The 12,972-nt window shown below is 46.5% G+C and overlaps 1 protein-coding gene and 1 long non-coding RNA gene across 4 annotated transcripts in view; one reads left to right on the top strand and one right to left on the bottom strand.

The window, feature by feature from the left end:
- Positions 1 to 3,543: 3,543 nt before the first annotated feature.
- LOC119164125 (uncharacterized) overlaps positions 3,544 to 12,972 on the bottom strand; it is a 47,219-nt gene continuing 37,790 nt past the window's right edge. For 2 of the 3 annotated variants that reach the window (XM_037416232.2, XM_075871024.1), the window contains exons 9-11: positions 6,781 to 7,074; positions 4,354 to 4,569; positions 3,544 to 3,931 (exon numbers count right to left, since the gene is read on the bottom strand). In XM_037416232.2, coding sequence (XP_037272129.2) covers positions 3,824 to 3,931; positions 4,354 to 4,569; positions 6,781 to 7,074 — 618 coding nt within the window. In that variant the 3' untranslated portion in view covers positions 3,544 to 3,823. The remainder of the gene's footprint in view (positions 3,932 to 4,353; positions 4,570 to 6,780; positions 7,075 to 12,972) is intronic. The other variant, XM_075871025.1, reaches the window with a different exon arrangement.
- Positions 11,313 to 11,796, top strand: LOC142768802 (uncharacterized). Its single transcript, XR_012885473.1, has 3 exons — positions 11,313 to 11,452; positions 11,538 to 11,603; positions 11,668 to 11,796. It is a non-coding gene; the product is annotated as an uncharacterized LOC142768802 (long non-coding RNA).

Here is a 12,972-nt window from a genome sequence, read left to right as displayed (position 1 = left end):
AAATGCTCTTGAACAGGTGACAGAAAAAAAATCGTACGAAACGTTTCGTTATTTAGATTACCTGGGAGTCAAAACCGCAATCTCTTGACCCACGACCAAAGATGCCAAGCGCTCTATCAACGCACATGCACGAGGCTTGGAGTAGTGCGACGTCACTGCCTCGTGCATGCTCAGTGCAGCTCTCGATATACCACACAAAAGTGCTCAACTTCAGCCAGTGAAGCTTACGCTACAAAAGAACCCACACCGGCATTATGCGAGCAAGGAACCGCAAAATAACAAGCAGGCGTCGCATTATGCGGATTCTGTAACCAGGCATCACACAATGCGAATCGCCCAATGAGTGGCTCACTGCATGCTTCCAACAGGGTTTACAAGTTGTCTGCCACCGCTGGTGTCCGTAACCACTATCGTGGAAATAAGAAAAAAATTAAACACCACACAAAGTGGGATTCAAACCCACGTCCCCAGCGGGCCAGCCCAGTATTCCACTCAGTCACGGCGGTTCTTGAATCTGCATTGCGAACTAAATCCACGCAGTCTTCATGTCGGGAAAGTGATCGCGTTAAGATGAGCACTCAAAAGCTTTAGAACAGCAAATGAACAACCAGGTGCCACACAATGCGAATTACGTAACGAGTGGGTCGTCGAATGCCCCAACCCATTACAAAAGCTTCAGGCATAATTCAATCTCGTCAGCCAAAGCATCAAAAACTTGCAAAAAAATTTCCTTGCAAGTGTGTAGCAGATGCCACGCTTCTCCAAAGAACGATCGGTGCAGAATGGCATATTGAATGTCTTTATACTCAGCCAGTTTCCTCCAATGGGCGAGTGCCATGTGTGGAGGTCAAGAAGAAGAATGCCTTCCTACCACACACAAATTGTGATTTATGGCGCAGTGAGCACCCTGCAAGTGCGCTTGCAGGAGTTACCCACAACGTGGTTCAAAAAGGCTTTATTAAGGCCGCTCTCCCAGCGGTAGCCTGCGACTGTGCCACGGTGTAAGAAAAATAATTTAGGAGTGGGCACTCCGCCCCAAGGCCTGTCCAGATAATGTTCGCACAGTCTGCCCCAAGGCCTGTCCAGATAATGTTCGGCGATTTCAGTCCCTCCAGCCCCTAGGGTGCCTCGGATGTGCGGGCCTCCCAGCCCCTTACCAGCCAAAATGTTGCTGTGCCTCCCATGTGACTGCGGTTGGTGTATGTACTATAGATGACGAGCTGTACATGTAGTGTCCGCAATGGCGTTGCGTACGGGATAACATTATGGAGGCAATGGCAGCATTCACCACGCTTAGCGTTTTTTGGTCCCGAAAAATGCGGCTTGGGGTTCTAACTTTAGTTGCTGACGAGCACAGTGCTTCAAAAAAAATAATAATAATAATATCGTGCGTCTGCCTTGTCACGCTGTCTCCCTTTGGGCCCCCATGTCACAGCGCCCCTCTGCTATAGTGCCACGATACTGCAGTCAGCGCATGTACAAATACTGAACGTTATCTGGACATGGTCTTCGTCAAGGCAGGTCGAGTGGCCACACCTAAATTTTTTCATACGCCGTGGACTGTGCATCATGTTCCATGCAGGCCTGGAGTTTTTTTTTTCACCGCATTGGTTGTTTGGAAGGCTAAATTTTATAACTTCAGCCTACTAGCTGCAGTGAACTTAAAACCTCCACCTCAGAGCATACCAAATAACATTATATCAGGTATTCTACAGCCAGCAACAGTTTGATTTCTTGGACGTTAAGCTGTGTCAAGTTGCTCATTCCACGCTCACATTGCTGTCTTTTAGGCTAGCACATCAGACTTCACAACAGACAGCAGTATGGGAAGTGAATAAGTGTAGTACTGCTCTTCTTAGATAAGCCTTTGACATTAAAAAAAACAAGACCATGCATGGCCAGAAAAATTCTGAATGTGTTGGGTGTGCCAAGCACTATCTATAGCAGCCAAATTCCTGCATGAATGAAGAAATCCATTGCGAGATACGTTGCTAAAGGTTGAGGTTAGATCACACGATTTGCACGTGTTTAATATTGTGTGATATTGCAGTAATGCCATCACAAGTTGGGTATGAGCCTGTGAACACATACAAAGAGGACACCTCGTGTGCAATGAAAGACAGAATTTCATCTGGTTCAAAGAACATTTATTATATCCAAAAACGCCACTTTCAGGAGACAAAACCACAGATCGACAAAGATAATTTTTCACTGGTATCTACAAGTAGATCGATGCGACAGCGCAGGCCTCACCATGCAGACCGTCGCCGTTTTTTTTTTTTTTTTTGCTTAAAGCTGACGATGAAAGGGGAAAAAAAAAAAGATTGAAGCTGGTGCACCGTGCTCCACAGCGAAGCACACAAGACATTATAACAGCTAAGCAAAAACCTTCCCTATTGTTGGGCAAGGCTGGGCAACACATATAGAGATACGAGAAGCGTTTGAAGTGCTAGGCCTATGTACAAGTCCTTCAGTCCAATAGCACTCGCCAAACCTCCTGCCACGCGTGTTGGCAATGCCGACTTCGCTCACGCCCGCGCTCTACGCGTATGCGCATCGCGGCGTCAAACTTCCAGAAGTGCAAGCTTTCAAATGTCCTGTCCATGCCATTCGCGCTTTTCTTTATTTCCCGCAACGCATGTGACGCTCAAATTGTACTTGCCAGGGTAGAGAGAAAGAAATCGCGTTGTCGTCGAAGTCACCGCTCCTGCGACTTAAAAACGCTCTCCCACATTCCTTCGGACCTCCGTTGTACCTCCACCATGGCAGTTTCGAAAAGCCACTGCGCGGTAGAGTTGGAACTGGTTATATACACATCGACTTTTTGCAAACTATAAAAGAAAAGAGAAGAACGAATGTGGGGAGGTGGTCGAGACTGGCTTGAAGACCGGTAACAATGTCGTCACTCGGTATGCAATGCCAATGTAGTAGTAAACATTGCTGACAATGAATGGGTGGACTGTACATGTGAATATATGGACGCGCGTGACAGTCACAGACAAAAAAACAAGATGGATCAACAAGGAGCCCTCTTTTGTTTCTTCAGGCCGTGCATCGCCTGGCTCGTGCAGAACATAAAAAAAAATGTGCAAAGCAGACGAGACCTTTTGTACACGCGTGCATTTGCTGTCTATGTAAAGGTGCGATAAAGCAAAAAGAATAGCCTGGCCTCTCATCTCGGAAGCCAGTGGTTTACGTAGCTGGGTGCTACACTCGTCCAGTACGCAGTAATTGTTTTTTTCTTTTTTTTTTTACAATTCTTGCAGCTGGTATTGCTTGCCAGCCACTTTTGCTACAAAAAAATTTCAGAAAATTCTATTTTGTATACACACCCAGAAAAAAAAGAAGGAAGAGTCACTGTAAAACTATTTAGGAAAAGTATGTAAACAAGAAAAGTTCTTCTCTCCCCGACCCAACAAATGTATTATTTTCAAGCAGAATTGATATGACGCTGCTTGCATCAGGGACACACTAACAAAGAAAAAAAAATGTTAAGAAGAAGTGCGTTACCCCGACGTATTGTCACCACCGTGCACATTACTGCACACTGCATTGTGTTGTATGCACAGCTTGTCGCACGGCACAGTAACCTCTGTCGCCACATGGTGCTGTGACACAGTTCATTGCGCCGAATAAGCATCTTCCCCGCACCTGCCTCCGGACTGCGGGGCCAATGCGTGATTTCAGAAAAAAATTTACGACCTTGCTCGTTGCACACTTCGTCTTTGTGGCACAGATCTGGTGTCGGGCAAGTTCGCTTTCCGAGCCCAAAAGTTCATTTTCCCACATGGCACCTAAAGCGTCAATCCGATCCCAAGCCGGCTCAAGCCGTTTCGATGCCTCCGTCTTGCGTGTGCACCACCATTGCTGACTGGTCCATGGCCAGAAGTGCCTGGACTGTTTCGATGGGGATGCTGCCGTCATTGGGAACCTGAAAATGCAGAACGAATCGCTGTTTGTGGTAGACCGATGGCATACGGTTATCAGGGAGGCGGTAATACAGTGCAACAGAAGTAAAAAAAAAGGGGGGGGGGGGGGGAGAGTACTGACCCCACACACACTGTCCCTATGTCGGGGTGGGTGGTACAAGTACAACTCATTCAAGTTATCGTTTCGTCCACTTTTCTTTCTTCACGTCTACATTACAATTACCTCTAATAATAGCCCCGGTACTTTCCCTGGCATTATTTTCTGTTAGTTCTCATTAATACTGCGTCCAACAAAAGCAAACGAGCCCTTATTTTTACACTTTTCTTCATTCAAAACCCTTGTCATTCTAAAGTACGAGGCTGGATCGTTGAGAGCAGACTCCAGCCCAGCAACGAGCCGCAACGAAATACCGACACGACCCACTTGGAGAGTTGTGGTCCCGTCGGGGTTCTGCACGATGACCACGTTGCCCAGCGCGGTTGTCTGCTCCTCCTCGGGAGTCTCCAGCTGCACCAGACTGCCCTCGGCATCCTCGTAGGCGCTCACGATCTGGCCGTCGGGGAGCATGTACTGCCGTATGACAGGCTGTGCCACCGCAACGGCGCCGTTGACGGCTTCTCCGTCGTCCGCGCAGACCATCTGCGGTAGGGATACCGTGTGGAATTACGAGAGGGCCACATTCATGAAATGACCGGCAACGACGCAGAACAACCGTGATTGATGGAGGCTCCATGCATACGGCACATACTTTTGTGAGCTTGAGCATAATGAGAAAAGCCGCATCAGTGGACAGAGGCAGAAGGGGAATGGGCAGAAGGGAGTATGAAAAAAAGCTGAAGCAGTTCATTTCACACCAGTTAATTTTTTTAGGCAACACTATCAGACTATCGTTTTTTTCTTTACTGCACCACGGAATTAGCACATTACATACTGTATTTACTTGTTAATAGGTGCACTCTCTGTTCAGTCAGGAGAAATCAGATTTCTGAAAAAATTTCCGCGCACTCCGAACTAGGCCACAGTCAGCAGTTCTGCACCGTATTTGCACGGTTGCCGTACAACACCTCCTCACAAATGGCGCAGGGAATAAAATAAAAAGACTGCAGCAGAGTTGTGCCAGCTGTGCGGGCTCGCTGAGTAAGGAAGAAGGGCGGTTGCCTGGGCGTCAAAGTAACCTGTGCACCAGCGTGGCTCTGCCCACGTGTGCTCCGCATGGAATGCGCTATCCCATTCTCGTCAAGTTAGGAACAGCATCGTTATTGCATTTGCTACCTCATCCGCAAGTTCAAAAGCTTTATTTAAATGCTTGTAGGCACATTGCATCGCATGCCTCGATTTTCAGCATGCTAGACTGCACGCTCAACGCGTTTTGCACTAGTGTAGCCTATGAAGAAAGTTGTGTGGGCTGTAGTGCGGATATTCGAGACTTCGGCGGCTTATAATATCAGTGGTCAGTGCTGTAGTCGGAAATTAATTTAGGAAATTTTACCCCGCATAATAGGCAAATTCCGACTTTGGCCCTGGATTTTTTGGAAAGAACAGTGTGCCTATTATGCCATACGGTAAACATAAAAAATGCACACACAAAAAAATATTTTAGGACACTTAGAAATTAATTATAGAAGCAAGTTAACATCAGTGCTGTCTTACAGTCAATCTTAAAGGGGCCCTGCAACACTTTTTCAAGTAGCCATGGAAGGGATTCACTAAAAGAGCTTATTGCCTCACGAATTCACAGCCGCAAAAATTTATAGAATACGTCTAGTACGAGTGGAGTTACAAAGGTTTGTCGCACGCTGCAATCGCATTCTCTCTTCCCTTGTCCTGACGAAAGCATTGAAATTAGCAGCGAGGGATGGCAGGGGCAAAGAAAATATGTCACGTGTGGCTCTTGAACTTGAGAACCTTTTTTCTTTTCCTTTTTTTTTATTCGAATATGAAGTTTTTCAGTGTGATCGTGCGCACAAGTCACGGCCTCCAGCGGCGATCCCTGTAAGGACCAAGCGCACGTTGTCCAAATCAGCCAGTGGCTGATAGGACGGCTGTGACGAGTGATTTTTTAGCCTCTTCCGTCATTTCTCAATAGAAAAGAAAGCAATTCTCAAATGACTTTGTGAATTTATTGTGAATTCCTGGCTGCGTGCTGCGCTATAATATTCGGCTTGCGTGCTCTGACCGTGCTCAATATGTGTTGTAGGGCCCCTTTAATTGTAGAAGTGTAGCTAGCAGAAAGTGACACAGTCGTATTGTAGCACCAACCGAACGTGAAAAAAGAAAACAGAGTGCGCAAACTAGGTCACACCGCAAGAATATAGGCACATTGTGTGGATGACCTGCTAGTTCATAGAAACGGACGTGCAAGATATGTGGACAAACACCGCTTACTTATGCCGAATAATGAGAAAAACACACACCAAAATGGCATGCGAAATGAGTTTACACCACATTGCCATTAATGCTGATGCAAGTTCGCAATAAGTACCAGTTTCATTTTTGAATTCCAGATGGAGATGGAATTACAGATAGAGTGTGCTGCAATGCAATGCATTGCTTTTTTTTTTTACACTGGCAACGCCGGCTAAATAAAGGTTTGCTTGCCATGTTCAGTCTCTGCTTCTTTTACAACAATATGTAATTAATTTAGACAAATAACAAATTATGCAGGTCGCTGCAGATGGTATCAAATCTATTACATTAGGACAAATAAAATATAAATGCAGGAACCTTAAAAGCATGTGTTTTGTCATGGCAGGAGTGGCGCCTTTGTTATTGCAAAAGCATAATTTTTAAACACAAAAATCACTTTTCTCCGTAGTGTCCCTGACGAAACTCAAGACAGCCGAGGCTGACCTGGGTGATTTCATGTTGAGAGTCGTCGTTTCCGTGACTCTCGACAACCTGGACGTCCGGCTGCTTTTGACTTATTGCGATGGCTTGCGGCTCCTCTTCTGGTTCGGCCGGAAGGATGGCATCAGCCACCTCTGTGGCCTCGGGTGGAGTCACCGACTCGACTTTGGTGATGGTGACTGGCGCTGCCGCGGCCGGCGACGCCTCGGCTGCTGGTGGCGGTGGAGAGCTCTCGGACGAGGTCACCACCCGGACAAAGTTACGGTTCAATAGCGACTGGCCAGGCAGGACCTGCACCTTAAGAATCAGGAAACCACAAAAATAAAAAATAATAAGAGTAATAATAATAGATATAAACACTCGGCTAGTTCCATGCCATGAAAACCACTGGACGATGAAGCTGCAACTACACGACTATAAGTTACGGTCGGCCAAAGCCTACTCTTATTTTGAGCATCCTCGTGATTTCCTTGTGATCAACGTCCTTGTGATTTCTAGCGACATTTTACTCCACCCTCTGATCATGTGACCTGCATGACACTGAACAGATATGCTGACAATGGAAACTCGCTAATGGAGGAACTCCGGTCCTTAGGGTATGTGTACTGCCCGTACTTGTATAGCCGGTCATTCTACCTCAGTTCAAGTTATCGTCATTGAGCAGTGTCCCTCCCCACAACCTAATCCTTGGCTTAGACTTCACTCACTCAAGTCAGTCTGCACTGACCGATTGTGCAACAGGTGCTTTTCAGCTTGAGTTGCCGCAGCTTGCTATTTTCGGCCGACCTACCTCCACGCCTACGCCATGGCCATCACAACCTACTAGCCACTACAAGCTGCTAACTACATCGTCTTGTCATCTTCACACAATGTGCCCGACGGTGATTGTTGATGTACGTTTTCTATTGTTGATGTATTGGTGGCTCGAGACGTTGCCGTTGCTCCCGCTATTGTTTCTATGGTTGATAAATACAGTGGCCACTTGAGCCAACAATACTTACTTCAGGTTCGCATGCCTTCTTTTCCTAGAAACAATCAGTACAAAACCATTTCATTCTCAAACGATTCGTTTGCTAATTCACTCCGACAACACTCATCAAAGGCTCCATACGAAAATGGCTGGTAACGAGTACTCTAAAAACAATCACGCCCTCCTAAACACCTTTCCGAGCCGCAAAAATATATAATCACCTAGCTTGATTGCATTCTTTATCCTGAAAACTCAGCACTGACTGCTTCCAATCAAGAATGCAACATGATGATGATATACATGAAAATGTTTGCGACCTGGAAGCACTACACTCAAACCTCGTTATAACGAAGTTGAAGGGGAGCCACAATTATTTTGTTATATCCATTATTTCTTTATATCGATTATAACAGTTTCTGGCAATATATGCTCGGATGGGCGCACACCTATAAGCATGCAATGAAGGAAACCGCCTCGCGACCCAATGTACCACTACGCGACTACGCGTGTGACGAAAATTAACAAAGTCGAACCTTGTTGATTCGAACACGCTTAATTCGAACTTCCGGTTAACTCAAACTTGCGCTGAGGTATCGTCAAAGCTATGTGTATTCCAATGGGCGAAAACGCCCTATAATTCGAACGCGCAAGCACTTGTAACAGTTCATTCGAACATACCACGCTTCGAAAATGCTCTCAGCACCATGCCCAATCCCGCGGCGGCACCTCTCAATGCCGCGCACAAAGAAGGAAAAAAAAAATTCCGCCATATCCACGAAGTGAATGATGATGAGTGGGCGAAGCTCCAGAGGTAAACCTGGTAAACCATGAATCCTCTGTACATTTTGCCCACTCGATTTTATTACATCGCTCCCCCTAGCGTACGTCGCCGCACTAAATCGAACGATTGCCTTCAACCAATGACACGCGCCATATGTGACATCATTCCTATTTTATAAGATCTCGCGTATTTCATCAACTACAAGTACCGCTTTCTAGTTTATAACATCTTGCATCTTTCCATCATCAGCTACAAGTACCACCATCTAGTAAACACTACAAGAACTAAACGAGAGGTGGCTACACACAGGAGACGGTACCGCCATCTAGTGAACACTGCAAGAACTAAACTAGAGATGGCTACATACAGTAAAGCCCCTAGATGTTGGAAAGTAGCGACGCTCCTTTATCCACGCCGGGACTATCTCGGCGCGCCGGCAACCTCCTCTTTTTTCACCCCCTCTTTCGCGGAGCCCGCGCATCCCAAGCGCTGAATGGCTGCGGCGGGCGATACCGCCCAGTCAGATGACCCTGACGTCACGAAAAGCGCGCGCAAGCAAACTTCGCACGCTTTTCGTCAATCACGCACGCCATGAACCCTCCAGGCGCCACGCCAGCCCTGCCGCTCTGAACGTGTGTTTTTTTTTTTTTTTTTGCTTAGAATCGTGAGCTTCGTTTTTCGTGGCAATGCCTGACTGTTGCGCGTATCAGTGCAGCAGCAGGTCAGAGAAAGGAGTAAGATTATTTTATATCCCCCGAGGAGATAGGAATAGGAATGCCGTGCGCAGAAAGCAGTGGATCCACAACATCGGAAGAAAGGACTTCGCCCCTTCTAAACACGTCGTTTTTTGCGAGGTTAGTGTTACCGATTTCGTTAAATCTCTAGATAAAGTCGTACGAAGATTTTAATGCTCTTTGCATCGCTGGACTCTCCGTTCAGTTTAATAGCGAGCACATATAAATATGGATATAGCTGGGTCTGAATGAGTCGCTGAGCTTTTTTTGTAATTCTCTGTGCCCTGAGATAGTTTTCTTGTGTTTTAGCGCGTGCGTTAGTTTTCTTAATGCGTGTAATTTGTAAATTAACGTGTGTAATTCCTACGCATGTGTGTGTGTGTGTGTGTGTGCGCGTGCGGGTGTGCATTTATGTGTGTGCATGTGTGCGCCTGCGTGTGTATGTATGCAACTGCATATGCGCGCTTATGGGTGTGTGTATGTGTGCGCCTGTGTGTTCGCGCGTTTCTGTACGTCTGTATTCGCGCGCGCGTGTATGTGCTTGTGCAGACGTGCGTGCGTGCGTTTGTCTATGTATTCGCGCCGGTGCGTGTGTGTGTGTGTGTGTAAGCGTGCGCCTGCATGTGCTGTGTTCTGCGTGTTGCGCATGTCTGCATTCGGGCGTGTGTATGTACGTATGCGCACGTATGTGTGTGCGTGTACGTGTGGGCGCACGTATGTGTGTGCATGTGTGCGCCTGCGTGTTCGCGCTTTTCTGTACGTCTGTATTCGCGCTTGTGTATGTGCGTGTGCAGACGTGTGTGCGTGCGTTTGTCTGTGTATTCGCGCCGGTGTATGTGTGTGCGTGTGTATGCGTGCTCCTGCGCGAGCTGTGTTCTGCGTGTGTTGTGCTGCATGTGCTCCGTGTTGCGCGTTTGCGTTCGCGCGTGTGCATGTACGTATGCGCACGTATGTGTGTGCGTGTACGTGTGCGCCTCCATGTGCGTGCGTTTGTGCTCGTGTGTATGTATGTGCGTGCGAGTGTGTATCTGTGTGCGAGCGCTCGTGCGTTCGTGTGTGCTTGTGTGTTCGTGAACCTTGGGCTGGATACTTGTGAAGTCAGGAACTCGTTTACTGTTGTTGCGTGCTGTCTGTATCTTTACAAAGTTTCAATACGGTTATAGTATTTTGTTGTTGTTTACGTACACTTCATGTTTCGAAGGCTTGGACCCTAATATATAAGTAGGTAAATGACGTTTCGTTTTTGTTACATGTGTAATAAAAATGTGCATGCTTGCACCGTTTTTTACTCCAAGAGTGAAAACGAATTCGAATGGGAGAGATGTGTTTGAGATGTGTTTGTTACTATGCGTATACTCATATATCACGGTCATGTTTCAGCTCCATTTCACCAATGATCAGTTCGAGCCGAAACTATTGGAAGCCCATGGACTGAAAAAATTGAAGCCCAACGCAATTCCTACTTTGTTCTCGCATCGGCCGCCGCCAAAAGAACGAAAACCCCCGTCAAAGAGGTCGGAAATTCGCAAGAAATGCTCAAAAAAACGTAAGGCACTCTTCAGTGACGTTTTCTTATTAAATATAGCATTCTAATGCGTATCTTAACTACATAATGGAACAAAAGTGACGGAGAAATACTGTTGTTCGAAATCAGACCATCACACTGAATGGTGATTAAAGAATACACACACGGCGCTGAAATGCGGAAAATATTGTAGTTTTTTGCCATATACCTAAGCACGATGATTCGATCTCAATCCAACCTTTATAATTATGTCAAAGTGTAGCAGAAAAGTCATTGTAGTTTTGAATTCCTGTTACAGAAATCCACGTAAACTATGGAGGGCCGCTCGACGCCGAAGCGCCGAAAGTATTTCATAAAAAGCACGAGTTCTGTTGCGAGTGTCCATCTTGTGATTTGACCTTTCTTTGAATTACGTGATTCAGCGGGTCTGTAATACATGTGGGCATATTCTGGTTGTATCACAATAGGTGAGGAATCCGTACTGGAGCATACCACAAGCAAACAAGGAGCGTTTGCTGAAAATCAGTGTAGCTCCCCAGCATCGGCAGACTCTGCTGGCTCCGCTTCTTCTGCAGAGGTAGCAGAGCCCGAAGTTAACGAAGTTTGCGAAAACGAAGTTAACCAGCTGGTGGAATCTCCTTTTGAAATCGTCCACGACAACTCCTGTAAGAGTCGCCTGAATGATTTGTGTGGAATGCCACCGTAATTTTGTTTCTCAAAAATATTTCCACCTGTCCTTTTCATGTGCAGCCCATGACAGATTTAGCCCTGAGGTCAGCAGCAACGCAACTCAAGATATTGCAGCAGTTGATAATGGTAAACCAAACGTTGCTTTTTTTGATTTTGGGGTCTAAGCATTGACATTTCACCATCCAAACAGGCTTCCCTGGAACTACATGTCAACCGGCGATGAACGCAACCAGTACTGCACGACCTGTGCTTTACACTTGTAAGAGACGAGCTGTTGAACACTTAGACTTATCCTAATTTGTAACATGTGATATTGAGGGCTTACGTCTGAATTGCTTTCAACGTGCCAAGAAGCAATCCAGGGACGAATTGCGGAGCTCGAACGTCTACAGGAAGCTACCGCGAGGAAACTGGCGCTCGCTAGGAAGAGGTATCTTAAAAGCGAAGAAGAAAAGGAAGAAATCAAGAAAAGGCTCAAAGGACTTTTTAATGATGACCAAATGAGGTCGATGGAACGACTGTCCGCGCAGGGAGCGCGATGGGAAGCAGGCACACTCGTCAAATCGCTGCAGCTGCGCCTGGCGTGCGGTTCCCGAGGATACGGACTCCTGAGGGAGTTCGGATATCCACTCCCGTCGGACCGTACGCTTCAGCGCCACATTCAGCACGTCAAGTTTTGACCTGGATTACTGAGAGATATACTGGAGCCTCTAAGGGCGAAGGTATGGCTTGGGTAAAACGCTTGCATCACCAAATTTTCTGTGTCAGCAAATAGTAGCAAACACAAATACTGGATACTTGAACCTGTGGTTACGTCTGGAACTTCTCGGGGGAAAATGATTTTGGCCCATTGCTATAACTTGACACATGTCTTTCTAATCTACTAAAACTTCTGTAAAATTTGTTTTTTTCTTCGTCTGGTAATTCCATTGTGCAGGTCAACCTTATGCAACCTGAAGAACGCCATGCTTCGTTGATGATCGATGAGATGCAGATTACACCAGGGCTCGTATATGACCATTCCTGCTGTAATGTGATGGGAGCTCCTACGTTACCACTGGCCGACGGATCGCTCCCAGACGACTGTCTTGCTACCCACGGCTTAGTTTTTATGCTCGGGGGATTCTCATCTAGGTGGAAGCAGACAATTGGTTATCATTTAACTGGAAATTCGTTTGACGCGAACAGCCTAAGAAGCAAATTGATTAACATAATAACGGCTTGTGAGTCGCTCGGATTAAAAATTCATGTGCTAGTATCCGATATGGGTGGCGAAAATCTGGCATTATGGCGACTGTTCGGTATTCGTGCAGGAAAGTATAGCCGGCCATCGACTAGCTGTGTTCACCCTTGTGATCAGTCAAGGCGACTGTGGTTTATGCCAGATGTGCCTCACCTTTTGAAGAGCCTTAGAAATCACCTGACAAGAGGCCAGGCTATTTACCTTCCCGACGACATCGTGAAAATGCATCAACTGCCTACAAACTGTGTTGAT

The sequence above is a fragment of the Rhipicephalus microplus genome, chromosome 8 (genome assembly GCF_043290135.1).
Source record: "Rhipicephalus microplus isolate Deutch F79 chromosome 8, USDA_Rmic, whole genome shotgun sequence".
Classification (NCBI taxonomy): domain Eukaryota; kingdom Metazoa; phylum Arthropoda; class Arachnida; order Ixodida; family Ixodidae; genus Rhipicephalus; species Rhipicephalus microplus.
This window is presented reverse-complemented; position numbering and strand designations above follow the sequence as displayed.